Source organism: Diadema antillarum, unplaced genomic scaffold, assembly GCF_040938485.1.
Source record: "Diadema antillarum isolate AM-2024a unplaced genomic scaffold, OU_Dant_1.0 scf00000045, whole genome shotgun sequence".
Classification (NCBI taxonomy): Eukaryota; Metazoa; Echinodermata; class Echinoidea; order Diadematoida; family Diadematidae; genus Diadema; species Diadema antillarum.
This window is the reverse complement of record NW_027270934.1, coordinates 4301791-4317556: the sequence shown is the minus strand read 5'-3', so window position 1 is coordinate 4317556 and position 15766 is coordinate 4301791. Positions and strand designations below refer to the sequence as shown.

Sequence of the window (15766 nt, the reverse complement as noted above, 5' to 3'; positions counted from 1 at the left end):
ACATATTACTCTCAACGAAATTGTTAAACTTTTACGGAGTGAATTTATTCATATGCTTGTATCCACATGTATTCACTATGCATACTTCATATACAGTATAACAAGATGGAACAAGTGACTTTCTGATACCCTCTGCCATGTTCTTAGACATAATTTTGTTCTGTGTGATTCAAAACTTGTATTTGTATTCATTTAGAGGTAGTTGCCAACTGCTTGTGAACTAGTAACAAATTCTTGTCAGAATTTCTGGGGAAAATATAAATTAAATGCCACTAGTTGAATTTGCGTGTGAAATGCATGCCTCAATGTTGCAGATTTCTGAAGTATTGTATACGCTGAACATTTCGCGAGGTTTTTATTTTCGCGAATTTCGTGAGTCTGGTTCTATTCGCGAAATTAATGACATGCGAAAATATTGACTCTGATCGCGTGTACATTTCTCCGTTCAGTACAGGACTCCACGATCGCAAATTCAATCACTCGCGAAACTGTCGCGAATTTCCGATTCGCGAAAATTTAGACTCGCGAAATATATGGCGTATACAGTACTAGTATTCAAATTTATGTGTATTTTTTCTCTGTGGATCAAGTACCAAGTTTTCTGTCCCCTGTACATACTTAGCACATTTAACTTAAAAATGATAGAAGAAATCCATTACTTACCAATGATAAATTGAAAACTTGTCATTGTTATTCACATTCTGAAAATGAATAGTGCACTGGCACAACTACATTAGCAGGCCTCGCGCTAGCAGTGTGACAGTTGAAAGTTTTGGGGCTTTCTTTTTCGTCTGTATTTTCCCAGTTGAATACGATGTCATTTTCCTGCATGAGAGGCTATATATGTATGTATTGAACACGCTTGTTCATTCGTGCACATCATTAGAAATTGCCAGGGGATAGAACTCGAGTACCCACACTTGATCTTACTCAATCAAGACTGAGGGCATATTATTGCGCTTGCTTTGTTCGTGTCCGATAAGGTGTGCAAGGAGGAGTCATTGCAGGACAAATTATGCCATGGTGAAATTGGCAGTAATGGCGCTGGGAGGCAATTACGGGAATCAACCCAGAGGGTAGACCACGATATGGGGAAATAAATGTTCTCTGTTTTACCCCTTCTTTAAGGAGGAGGGGGTGTGGAGACATTTTCACAAACAAACTAGTTAGCATACAGACCTACTAACAGATGGAGAAAAGTGAAAATCAAGCCTGATCAAGCTAAGATCAATCACAATGTGCAGTTTTTTAATCGTTTGTTTTCTTAGATCATAAAAAAGCAATGACATTACATATTTCAGCTTATTCAAAACTTTAGAGTACCTTAATGTGATTTAAAAGAACTCATCAGGATACAGTGTCGTAATAGTTGTATATTGATGCTTCTAAGTGCTTATCCAAGTCTCAGAAAGGGATGTTTTAGCAGCAGTGCAAGATGATTAATAGATATTCTTTACTTGTTTTCAAATTGTTAGTTAATATATTGCTTTGTAAATATAATTTGGATGATGCTGCCATCTCTAAACGGAAGGTAGCAAATAAGAAACAACCCATCCCCAACCAACACACACACAAACACACACACACATACACACAGACAAATGAGACAGCAACCTTTGAACAGAAAGACTGTAAACTGCACATTTGTCATGGTTTGATCTTTGAAGTATACTGATTGTTGGGAGGGTTTTCAAATTCACAAATTTCACAGTAAGTATTTAAATTCATCCTGCCACAACAATTATTGCCTTTATGTGGGATGAGGTTTTGATCATGCTCATTGTTATAGAATATATGAATTGGAAGGTATGTGATAATGTCCATAAACTGGTAAAGCATACCGACAAATACATGTAAATACACCTGCATATATTATGTAGTCACACACATACCGGTAGATACATTATTGTACATACATGCATACGTACATACATACCTGCAATCAAGCAGTTATGTACTATGGAACACGCCTATTCAAGCTAAACTTTCAACACGTGAACACTGCATAGTCTTAATGATTCAGTTTGGATCTGCTTAGAATTTTTAATATATAAAATAGTTTTCCCCTGTGACATGTTGGCCCCATGCCTTCATGTAGGGCAGTCACAAGTATTGCCTGCGCATTGACCAGTCAGTAAGAAGATAAAAAGGGTAAGATGCCACTAGAAACCGTACCTGATGCGCAGGGAACTCAATAAACTCTATTCCGGGAATCAGGCCTTTCTTTACAATTTCCCCTGAGCAATGGCGACTTTCATGATTAAATTCTTTTTTCTTTTTCTTTTTTTGTATGTGCAATATCAGTAAAGCAGTGCATTTATTAAATTCTGGTGTTCACGCGTTCAAAGCTTGTTAAATTTCTTCTTTTATATCATACTCCACCATAGAGCATTGCAGACTGTGAAGATTAAAGGTGTTTGTAGTGTTCCTTGTTTCTTGTGTTCAGTCTTTATAGTATTACATGGAGATTCAAGAGGGTTTTTTTTTTCTTTATTAATATGCCTTCAGCTAGCTAGTGCACTTGATACAAAAGACCAGCAGTCATCTTAGTTCACTTTTCCTCCGTTTACTCTGCATAGCTATCTGGATTACTTCACAAGTGCTGCACTTGTTGATTGCACCCTCAGGATAATGCAGCACTCAGCAGGAATTTGAAATTTTGATTATTTCTGTTGCCTCAGTCCCGTACAAACCAGTTCTTGTGTGTCTCCTATTCATAGATGTGTCTGTACTTTGTATTCATGTTTGTTTGTTGTTGTTTTCTCAGAGTAGATGTGTATTACTGTTTAAGTCAACTTCATTCATGTGTACCCTGTGGCGAGTAAATGAAAGTGAATCATACTTCAATTTACTCAATGATCGATAATCATTTTGACACTGCGTCAAGACAGTACCAGAGACTCCGACCCAACGCATCTCAATTAAAGGGGAGATTCTCCTGCCTGGACCAACCAGCAAATTGGAAACTCTGATCACTGGAACACGCACACTATACACGCACATCACAAGTGTGAAGCATGACGTCCCATGAGGCTTGGATCCATGAGGCCCGCTTGAAGGGCCTAGCTTGAAGCTCTAGCTTTATAGATGCTCTGTGATGGTATCAAAGCTTTATCATTGAACATTTGTGGCAAAATTAAAGTTGGGCTGGAGAAAGCTAAAATTTTAGTGGAAGAAAATATGTCTTCTAAGCGGGAGACACAAGGCTACAGGAAGAGATATTCAAACTCAAGCAAGGGAGATTTTGCAAAAATGGCCTCAAGGCAACAGAATTGGAATCTCCCCAGTGTTAGCATATTATGGCTTAAATGCAAGATTCATTAACCCTTTACCCAAAATTATCCCCTTACAACAGGGCTTAACACAAACTTTTAGTCTGTAGTAGCCTGTTAGGGCCACTGAAATCTTTGAATAAGAAGTTTTGATGGCCAAAAGAAAAAGGAACAGATTTGCCCAATATAGAAGAAAATATTCAAATTCATATTGAATTTCAGCTGCCTTGTTACGGCCACCAAAAGATAGCCCTTTTGAAAATTTGGTGACCCGATTACAAATTTTTAGTGGCCCCAGGCCACAGGGCCACGGCTAATTGTTGAGTCCTGCTTACAATACTTTTGACTTCAGGAATGTTTTTTTCAAGGATTTTCCTGTGGGAAATAGGACCAACAAATTAGGGAATTCAAGCTGCACATATTTGAGGTGTGCATACTATATGCACACAGAGCTCGTGCTCAAGGCACAGCAGGAAGCTAAGGTAGGAAGGATTCTTATTTTGGGGGGAAATAGGGCCATTTTTGGCATATGTGTGTATGAGTGAAAATTAGCTGCTTGGCAGAGGTCTGCACTCATCAAGTGCTTGTCTTGTTATTGATAGCATACTATATAGGCCAAATATTTCGCATGTTTTTTATTTTCACAAATTATTTTCACAATTGCAAAGTCGTCGGAAAGTCCCAATTCATGAAAATTTAGACTCGCAAAATATATGGCATATACAGTATCTGATTTGCTCTGGAAGCAAAAAAAAAGTTTAGTCAATGTGATATTAGATATATGTGTATTGCTGTGATGAAAGTCTGTCATTTTCTTGTTTTCTATATCACTTATACACACAGACAGACAGGCACACACACACACATACACATATGTGTATATAGATAGATAGATAGATTGATTGATAGATAGATAGATAGATAGATAGATAGATAGATAGATAGATAGATAGATAGATAGATAGATACTAGTAGACAGATAGATATTGCATCCAGAGGGAGGGAGTAAAAGAGGGTTGATGACACTTATCTACTTCCATGCTTTTAACAAAAATTCTTGTGACTTGGCGTTGTTCTTTTCCCTGAGAATGTAGGCCTGCCATGAGCTGCAGTAGGTTTATCAGCGTAAGATGTGAATGTATTTCAGCAGTTTGGCTGATTTTCAGTGCCATGATGTGTTACACTGCATTCTGGAAATGTCTCCGTCTGAAAGAAGAAAAAATGGACATTTTTTGTGATTCAACACATATGTATCTGTATATATGATATTAAATGGCATTATACCTGCTTTGAACAGAGATGATGAGCTTGGGAATATATCAAAATCCCATCTGTAAGTGTCGAATTACACCCCCCCCCCCCCTCAAAAAAAAAAAAAAAAAAAAAATTGCAGTGGGGAGAATTTTCATGGGCTCAACATACAGGTATACATTGATTAACTTAAACATACCTGCTTTGAATGAAGCTGTTAAAAAAGGATATAAATTATCATTATCATCTGCTTCTACAACATGATAGACTTGCATTATTGAAGTGTCCTTGTTTAAAAATAGAAATGGGGCAAATTCAATGAACTCAAAGCAATATTTATACATAGCTTGAATTGAACATACTTGCTTTGAATACAGCTGTTACCTGAAGGAAAAAATAAAAGAGGTCATATCTATTTTTGCTTCTACAGCAAGATTGAACTGCATTGTGGAAATCCCTTTCTTGCAAATTTAAAATTTATGTAAGGTTTTCCATGGGGACAGTTTTCACAGGTTCAACATGTATATTTAGTTTGAATGGCACATACATGTGTTGAATACAGCTCTTAATTAGAAAAAGGTAGTGATTAATAACAAAAATTCTATCCTGCTTGTATAACAAGATTGGGACAGCATTTTGGACATACAGTGTATGTCCTCTCACACATTTACAAAAATAGATGCTATTTTGTAGGGCTCAACCTTGTGGAAGGAGAACATACTTTGAACATGCTTTTGCTGCTGTTGTCAATGAAAAAAAAAGTATTGTTTGTGATTTGTGTCTTCTGCTTTTCCAACATGATATAACTGCATTCTGGAAGTGTCCTCGTAACGGAAATGAGGGTCAGTTTTCATGGCCTCAATATGTACCAGTATGTTATACGTATTTTAAATACAGCTGTTAATTGCAGAAAAATAATTGGCAAAATTCTTAGTCTGTTTCTGTAGCACCTGATCCTTGAATGAACCAATTAGCTACACTTGCAAATTTCTGGGTTGAGCTGTGATTGTTAAACCTGCTATCTACGTGACATTTAATGGTAAATGAACATCTGTGGCTCCTTGGCAACGAATGTCAGACATTGTAAACAGAAAAAGAATTTTCAAACAAGGGGAGTTGTTATGTTTGAAATCATACATAATGACTGAACAAGTTTGAGCTAGGGTGACACATTTGCTACTGTGACGATTGCTCCTATCTTATTTTTTCCAAGGACTATAACCTTGGTCACAGAGCACTCCACGTCCAAATCACGTACAAAAAGTTATGAAAATCTGGTGGACGTGCTCGTAAGTGGTAAATTTTTTGGTCAATTTTGGTTTGGCCGTGCTTTGTACGGGGTATGGCCGTTGGCAGCTGTTCCACTGCTGAAGCACTGCCTAAGCACAGCTAACCACGTCCAGCCACGTGTGTCTACGTGGAAAAATCCATTTGTCAGCGATAAGCCGCTAAACACACGCTATTTCTCGTGATACCAACGCGTAACACACGTCAGTTGACCGTGCTCTGCCCATGACAGACCGCTAAACTTTCATGTCTTTACCGCGTCTCTCCAAGTTTTAATCACTGCCGGAACACAGATTATCACGTGTGTTTCATGTGTGTTGCACGTCTTTACCACGTGTGCCGCCCGTGGTTGTCAGCAGAATAAAATTTTGAGCAGTTCAAAACTTTTTATCACGTCCGACACTGTTCAGATTTTTCCTCGCGTCCTGCCACGTCTATAAATCGACAGTAGCTCATCTTAAACTCAACATCAACGCGAACAACACCGTCTGCTTCACGGGAGACCACTTTTTGACGTGTTTTGGCTGTGATTAAGCCGTAAAGCTCTGTGTGACTGGGGTTTAAGGGTTAGGGTTGTGATAGGGTTTTAGGTTTAGATTGATGTGAGGATTAGGAATAGGGTTAATGTCATGTTTGTGGGTAGGTTTTATGTTTGGCTTAGCATGCAGATATTTCACAGGAGCAGTTGTTGCAGCTGATCAAATGTCATGGAAACCAAGCTAGATCTTCCCAGAAAGAAAACTCAAGTGTTACTTTAGTTTTCTTTTTTCCCAAGATATTGTCATTTGTGTTTTGGCTAAACCGTATTTGGAAGTTTTTGAAATGTTGTTGTTTCTTTTAGATTAATTGTCACTTTCATCTTGGTATAAAAAATAAGGTGAATACTTATATGGAAAAAGTTTTAAGCGCAGTGGACATATTTTTTTCATCTTGATATAAAAGATAAGGTAATTGCTACATGTGAAAAGAGTTTTATGTCCAGTGGACATTTTTTTCTTTATCCCTTTAACTCCTGTCTCTCTCAAAACCCAACAAAATTGAGTCATGACTGCTTTGCATACAAATAATTACATGGACAGCAATGGACAGTTTTATGATAAGGACATTTGTTTTGCTATGTATCTTGAATTCATGGAAATCACACAAACTGGCAGCACAGATTGTCTTTAAAAGAGAAATTGATATGATGACATTGAATTGATACTCTGGCAAGAAACAAATTTACCCACTCAACAAGCAGTTGTGTGTTTGTCATTAACTTCTTCAGTCGGACCGCAGCACCCAAGATAATGAGGTGCTCGCAAACATTTCACTTTCAAGTCTCACGCGACTGCCCTGTGCTCAAAGTGTGCAAGTGTAACAAGAGACTTGGCAAGATTTTCTGGAGAGTCACAAAAAATAAGCTATTGATCAGGTGGCAAAGTTACTGCCACTCCATGTTGGGGCAAATTGGTCTGTGAAACACAATTATGTTAAATGTAATTGTACAAAACTATATTCCATCAAAAGTAGATGTTGAAAAAAAGTAACTTGGTAATTGAAAACGTCTGACATATGGCAGCAGTTTGCTGGCTCCTGACTCTTTTAAAAGCCTAGAATGTTCGAAGCTTCTTGCTGATGAATCATTAATGTATAGCAAAATGGGGATTTTGTAAATCTGAAAGAATTTTTTTTTTTTTGAGTATGAGGTAAGATTTTGTGTTGAAATCACAAGATACTCTGTATTCATTTTGAACAGCCAGAATGCAATACCATACGTGCTATGTTGTCTGCCCTTGAAATATCTTTGGAACAACTGTGATATCCTTGGACTGCGTTTTAGCTTATTAGTAACATGCAAGCAATCTTGCACTTGTGCATACAAAATTGTAAACTACAGCGATTTTTCCTTACAATTTAGGGTCTGACTGTCTTTCTTGTCAAATGGACTGATTTTTTTTTTTCATGCTTTGCCAGAAAAGGCAGAATAATCCCTTAACCTTCAAAAAATACTCCGGTGTGCATGCTTGTGGTATATTGCCCCAAGTCAGACTTAGAAGTCACTTTCAGTTTTAAGGACACAGATGAATGCATAGAATGAGATACTCTCTCAGGCAGTATGGAGCTCTGTACAAATCATGGAGCATTCAACAGAGCTAGAAATATTTTTAACAGCTCATAGGAAGAAAGACTCGTGGCATACTATCAAACCAAAAGGAATTGAGCTAGTAATCTGTAGAGACACACTGTCAGGTGGCATTTTCTCATCCACAAATTCATTTGATTTGTTTCAATTCTGTACATGTCAACCCTCTTTGTATTTGTCCATAAATACAGGCAAGCTTCAAATGTGTTCAGACTTTGGGTAGCATGTACAATGTCATTGCCACTCTAAACCCTTAAATGAGCATATCCAAATCTTGCATAGCTTTTTGTGAAAAGATGTGGTTTCTCCAATGATACAGCCAATGTGCTGGTGTTTTGTGGATGTTAGCAGGTACTGGTACAGTCATTTGGATGCATGTCACATTGGCTAACAAGCACAATGCAGCACAGACAAATTATCAGTTGCTCATCTTCATTTTGCCACCTCTGTGTAGTTCAGAGATTATAAACAGCCATGTGTGAATTTGTGCTGTAAGGGGTGGGCACATTCTAGGACTCTGCAGTGTAGAGTCAGAGTGGATGCCACGGTCTGGTTTTTCTTTCTGGCTGGCATTTCAGCAAAGAATATAATGAATAGTGAGATGCTACTTGCGAGCATGATGCTGACTTCTGTTCTTGTTGTTTCGTCAAGAGAATACAATGGTGTGTCCTGTCTGAATAAATTGTGGAGGAAACAGCAGACAAAGAACTGTAGAGACCTGGGAGTATCATATGACTCCTGCTTTTGTCACCCTCCTGTCACTTACATTGTGAAAGTGACAGAAGCGTTTCTTCTTGTGAAAGTGACAGAAGCGTTTCTTCCTTTGGAAAGTTACAGAGCACACATAGCTAAAAACAATTGCCATCTGTGCTTGTACAGCTGAAAATGATACCTTCGATACTGGTGATGCTTTCAACATGAAAGTTCTCTCTTCCCATATGTCATGTATACAGAGTTGACTCTGAATGCCACCATCTTAAGAAGGCAATTACATTTTGTTTCATAAGGCCTCATAGATCCAGGTTAGAAGAATGATTATGTGAAGTGTTGTGTAGATTTCAAATACATCAAGACTTTTCTAGGGACCTCTGTAACTTGCAGGCAGGTTGCGATAGATGGAGACTTCTAATGAGCACGACAATTACTTTTAAATCGAAAAAACACTCAAATATTGCCAGTCTCAAGTTTTCTTCATGCATTAACACACACACACACACACACACACACACACACACACACACACACACAGAGGCACACACAAAATGGCTTGGATAGTTAAAGTTGCAGAGTCGAACATCAAATGAGTCAAAGGAAAAATTCCAGCCCCCCTCACGTGAAGTATAGGAGAATTTAATTGCATGAATTGAGAGAGCTGATTTTTCCTTTGAATCTTACAATGCAAACTTGCGTCATGCTACATACAGTGTAACTCCAAAGTGCCCTTCCTGATTTCTGCACATGAGTGTGTCTTGCTTTGACCCTTACATGACCAGTCATTCATGAGTGGCAGCCAAAGGAGATTTTGTGGGAGTACGTGTTCGTGTGCCACGCTTGTGAGTGATGTTCATACATGAAGTCATGTCGTAATAAGTGAAGTGTGTTTAGTTTTTTTTTTCTCTCTCTCTCTTTCAGGTGCCTGCATGGATAATTCTGTAATATTCAATCATGAAAGCAATTAAGTTCAAATGGCTGTGGTAATCAATGGTAGATTATGACTGGCTAGCTGCAAATTACCCCACAGTCATAACTTAACATTTGACTAGCAAAACAGCAATGGTCACACACACACTCATCAACACATGAATTGCTTTGGCTCTTGTTTTATAGTGCATTGCCGTATTGTATTACAATGTAATGTCCAATCAATATAACTCAGTGGGAAGTGGATACCATACACTGACAAAATCTATGTTTAGCTAACATTAATATATAAGAAGAGACATGCCTAGATATGCATTTGATACACACATATCTATTACTTCGGCGTGAACAAGGAAGATACGAAAATCATGGAAGTCACAAAAAAGAAGAAGAAAAAAATCTGTTTGGAGAGTTGAATATTGCTTGGTTCAAAGCACTCTCTCCAGTTCAAAGGACTTCAACTCATGCAATGTCTACTGTATTCAGACTATCTTTACAATGTGTAATTCAACATCTCATCTTTTTAAAGTGTTTCTGCACTATACAATGTACTTTTGATATTTATGAATGAAATCAATTGTTGTGGATTTTAAGATAATATTCAAAATTATACTATTTACAAAATTACTACAACAATTGAAGACCACAAATCTCTGAAACAGTGAAAAAAAAACACATTGTGAATTGGATGGCATGAATTAAACTGATATTGGTGTATTGCCAGTGAGTTTCATATTTGTTTCTGCTGCCTGTCTTTCAATACCCAACTCTTAAACAATGCAACATATTAAATGGGTTAGTTAAATACCAGTTAGTGATTGGCTAAACACAGTCCCGTGATGGAGGCACATTGGTTATGTTCGCCCATGGGCAGAATATTTTTGTAATGTTCTCCCATGGGAAAACATTTTACGGAACAAATGACAAATGTTACCAAACGATTGAATGATCATATTTTTCACGCAATCGATAGGATAAATTTGCCCATTCCATACAATGTGAAAAAGCAGAATGACCGATTATTGTAATGCGTACAAAAGTGTGATTTGAAGGACCCGCGCACAGTGAATTTGGCTCTCTGTGCAAGCGATCAAGTGCGTTGTACATGTGCTGGTGATTTGACTAACCCATATAATATAATAGATGATGACTTTTGTTGTCGGGAACATGTACCAAACGTTCCACCCTCAGGGTTTGAAATGCTATTTCGGGAGGCTTTAAGTCCCTTGACTTCATCTCGGGACTTATAACCTCCCTCAATAGCATTTCAAACCCTCCGGGTGGAACATTCGGTATGTTCCCTCCCCTGCCAGTCATCATCTATATAATGATGATGATTTGACGCTTTTCCTTCTCCCACCATCTCCCTTTATTTACACAGCACAATGCCCCCATTCCCCAGGGAGGGCGAGGGTGTGTCCAGTTCGTCACCCAGTATCAGCACTCCAGCGGCCAGAGACGTGTCCGTGTCACCACCCTGGCAAGAAAGTAAGTCTGAGTGGGAGGGATGTGCATCTTCACTCTCCATCCTCATTTTACTTTGTAGGTTAGCTATTAGATTATATCTTAGCTTATTGACATAAACTAGGAGAATGAAATCAACAAACTACAGTAGGCCCTAAGTGAGTGTCCGCTTGATTTTTAGTTAATGTGCCTGACACCTTCCCAGTTTTGTACTATCAGTTTTTACACTCCGGCATTCTTATATTTGTGACTCTGCCACGTAATGGTGCTTGTGGTATTAACAGTTGAGGTTGCCTGTCTGACCATTAATAATCATTTTATGTTACCATGGTAACATAGAAACAGTCCTTGGTATTACTGATATGAAATGGTAATGTATATTCTGTAACCAGACTTTTAAAAAAGAAATGGTATTGAGTTTTTGTGGTGAGGTGAAAGGACTTCAAGTAAAGATCAAGTCCAAAATTTCATATCTAAAGTAATTTGAGTGAATTGTGATGAAGTTCAATGAAATAGGTTGAGAGGTATTCACCGTACAGATGGTAATGCTATTCATTCTGAGAATTCACCCTATCACTAAGGATGTCAATTGTTTGTTGTCATTTTTTGTGACAACCAGTCTTTCCCAATAGAGAGAGAGAACTGAAAAATGAAATGAAGTGTGGAACAAGTATTTGTCTCCCTGTGAGCATCAGTGGTCAGATGGCAGATGTTAAAAGGATTAGGGTTGTAGGCAAGGGAGGTAGGGGAGATGAAAGTGTGCACAATAATGAATACCATTCCATCTTTGCAACAGATCTTCATTCTTTCCTTTCTTTCTCTCTATCAGTCTCTGTTAGGGTGCAATCTTTCAACCCATCATCTCTACGTTTAACTACTGTCTCTTTATAGATCATAAAATAATTTTGCCTGTCTGAAAGGCTGGCAATTAACTTGAAATTCACATAATCTGTGCTATAAAAACTCTTAAGCATAAATCATCCCTATAGAAGTTGTGGCCACAATAACTGAGGCAGTAAGTAAAGTCATGCTAGCTATTTGTCTAAGATGCAGTCCATTCAAGAATGGTGTCATTTTGCATTGTTTGTTGTGTTTGTGTAGTTGGGCTGATGCATCCACACAGATCCAGCACATAGCAGCTGGCTTTGACCAGGAGGCCGCGGCGGTGCTCATGGCCCGGCTGGCCGTCTTCCGAGCCTCCAACGAGGAAGGCGCCGACGTCCTGCGCTGGCTAGACCGCATGCTGATCAGGCTGTGCCAGAAGTTTGGGGAATACCACAAGGACAACCCGGAGTCTTTCCGCCTGGCTCAAGAATTCTCACTCTACCCACAGGTGTAGTAGCAGTGTGAAACAAGAGTGGTGGTGATGGGGGAAGTGATGATCATTGTAGTTATGTCAGTGGCTTGTGAGGACAATAGGGATGATAGTGGCTTGTGACATTGATTGTTTAAGGTACAGGATAGTACTGATAGTTGGGGTGGTTCTTAGGTAAAGGTGTAGTAGTAGTAGTAGTGTGGGTATTTGTGTGTCATTATTGTGTTATATTTGAATAGCAATTGCAGTGATAGAAAAAAAACACCAGTTAATTCTCATACATGAAGTCTGGTCAAAAAGATATTCGTGTTTTATGCTAGAGATGAGGTAGTGATTAGTGGTAAATTATTCTTTTTTCTTTTTTTGCAGGTGAAAATCAAGTGTTAGTTTATGCTAGATTATGCTTTGGTTTGTTTGGTGTTGTTAGTTTTTTTATAAGATTAATGCTGTTTGACAGCAAGCCTCCATCCCTTCCTCAAAAAACAACAACAGAATACAAAATCAATTAATGCAGCAGCTTTTTATATATACATGTACTGCTTCATGAATTTCACCTGCAGCAGTTAATGTTGTGAAGACAAACACAAACAGTGCATTCCGCCCAAAAGGTCGTTGTACCGTCTCCCCTCTCTGAAGGTCGCACTTTAATTCGATTTACAATTAGTCCCTCTGTAAGACACCTCTTTGGAGGATAGCATCGTAATGTGAGCGCGGAGAGTCTTAACAGAAAAACTCCATGGGATTCTTCCCTCGTCTCTCGGTAAGATGAGAGACAATTTGATCATGCAGAAAATGCTTCTCTGATTACCCTACCTGAATCAGGTATTCAGTAACGATGTCTGTTGCTGTCCACTTGTCATCAGGTACCATCATTATTGCAAGTTCGTCCTCGTCTGAATACGCACATCTGTATGCATTGGGCGATTATGGTTAAGCTGCTAAAAATTTCCTCTACGGAGAATGACATGAATATTAAATGTTATTTCAGTAGATCATCAGATGAAGAGGCCATGAACCCTAGAACATAGGCAGCTTTCAACATGTAAAAGTCGTTAAAGTGACAAAGGGAATCTGGAAATATTCATTTTTATAGCCATTAATATCTTACAGTATTTATGATGAAATGCCAAAGAGATGTGCACATGAGTCCTTTTTTTTTTCTGTCTAAAATTTTGTGATGCAATGATAAAATTAGGGATTTAAAGTGGAAAGAATAATCGACACATTGCTAATGGTGAGTAATCATGATATTGATAGCTAATGTCCATATACACTGATATATCAGGAGATGTTACTGAGTATATTATTTTTTGCATGTCAGATAAATCTGAACCATGCAGTGCTGTATTGAGTCAGCACTTGATTGTCACACAACTAGTTAGCATCTCTTATCAGAGTAGTGGTTAATTTTTTCTTTCTTTCTGAATATCAACCAGCTTATTGTTCTCCATTACATTAAAATAACTCCATTTCCAAATATCTCTGAAGTTAAGGCCAGGAAATTATGATGAATGATGCTTGGAGATGCTTGGGTTAGAAGGAGTTGGTGGAACAGCTGGCAAAGGCAAATGGAGTGCGTTGGTATGGGCATGTGTCAAGGAAGGATGAGGATGATGTCCTGAGGAAAGTGCTAAAGTTTAAAGGGATCGTATAGTTCTGGTTGAGACCTACTTTCAGGTTTCTAACTTTTTTTGGTGAGATAATGAGAAACCTCCCCTGAAATATGAAAGAGCATGTCGTTCCATGAGGAATTCAACTTTTATTTGATGAAAATTGGTTTTGAAATGGCTGAGATATCCAAAACAGAGCGATTCTAATAAAGTGTGGGACCCACATTTTATGACGGTTGCTTTGTTTTACTTTGTTTTACTTTGTTTTTAGATGTTTCAGTCATTCCAAACCCGATTTTCTTCAAATAAACTTTGAATTCCTCTTAAAATGGTATGCTCTGTACTATTTCATAAAGTTTTTCTTGGTATTAAAAGTCTTATTTTCATCTCCACCAATACTGTACTATCCCTTTAAAGTAAATGAGCCATGAAAGTGAGGACGACCAAAGAATATGTGAAAGAGACAGATGGAGGAAGATCGTGGGAGGGTTTGCCACAGAAAGGAGGATAGGTCCTATGGGAGAATGTGTGAGAGCTATTGCTGTGAGAGCTGCAAGGTAATTCCAGCTACCCCCATTATAGAGGACAGACGCGAATAAAAACTGGTACAAGGATGATAAAGGCCAGGGATATTAGATTATAGTATCATGCGACTTCATCATGAAAGTGAGTATGTGTTGTACAAAGTATGTACATGAGCTGCCTGTTTACCTTTGGTGATTTCTCATTTGCAAATTGCAGTTCATGTTCCACCTGAGGAGGTCACAGTTCCTGCAGGTGTTCAACAACAGCCCCGACGAGACGTCCTTTTACCGCCACATGCTGATGCGAGAAGACCTCACCCAGAGCCTTGTCATGATCCAGCCCATCCTTTACTCCTACAGCTTCAATGGCACTGAGGTAGGACCTTCACACCCAATCTTAGTCTCTGTAGTCACATTGCAAGACCTATTCTTTACTGTCCCACATATCCAGTGGAGGACCTGGTTTTTATTCAAATTCATGAAATTCTTCCATCGAGATGTTTTTTATTGCAACTGATGGACAAATTGCCCTACATCGACGTAAATAAGCACTGAATTGATCAGTGTTTTAGTAGTAGCCATGACAAAAGATCATGGGCGTACGTACTCGAGCAGGATTCGAACCTACGACCTCCTGATCACCGGACAGGCATCATCGCCACTAGACGACAGAGCTTTCGCCCGACAGCAAGTGTTGGTTCTAATCCTTATTGCATGCAGCGGGTACTGCGTAATTATTCAAATTCAAGGATTAGAACCAACACTTGCTGTCAGGTGAAAGCTCAGTGGTCTAGTTGAAATTACGCCTGTCTGGTAATCAGGTCTTAGGTTCGAATCCTGCTCGAGTATGTAAGCCCATGATTTTTTATCATGGCTACAACTAAAACACTGATCAATTCAGTGCTTATTTACGTTGATGTAGGGCAATTTGTCAATCAGTTGCAATGACCTGGTTTTTGCTCTCTCCTGCTTTTTTTTTTCACATTCTTTCTTTTGTCTATTGGAGCACTTGGTCTTTATTTCAAATATATATATCATTGGTCATCACTGGCATTGATATTCAAATGATATTGGCTGACCCTGAGGGCAGATATCAGAACATATTGCCTGAGCTGGCAACATGTTACATGAATCAATTGTGGATGAAACGTGCCTCTTTCAAGGGTAGTAAAATTCTTCTGTCCTGCAAAAATGACAGGCCTGTGTAATAACAGACATGAGAAATATTTAAACAGTTGAATATATACATTGAATGATTTATCCCTCAATTTTCATCT

General features: G+C 38.5%; 1 protein-coding gene across 1 annotated transcript in view; it reads left to right on the top strand.

Annotated features, from left to right (window-relative positions):
• Positions 1 to 15766, top strand: part of LOC139714820 (protein transport protein Sec23A-like) — a 79734-nt gene that overhangs the window by 52155 nt on the left and 11813 nt on the right. Inside the window, exons 12-14 of the mRNA XM_071626479.1 lie at positions 10958 to 11064; positions 12142 to 12373; positions 14707 to 14865. Coding sequence (XP_071482580.1) covers positions 10958 to 11064; positions 12142 to 12373; positions 14707 to 14865 — 498 coding nt within the window. The remainder of the gene's footprint in view (positions 1 to 10957; positions 11065 to 12141; positions 12374 to 14706; positions 14866 to 15766) is intronic.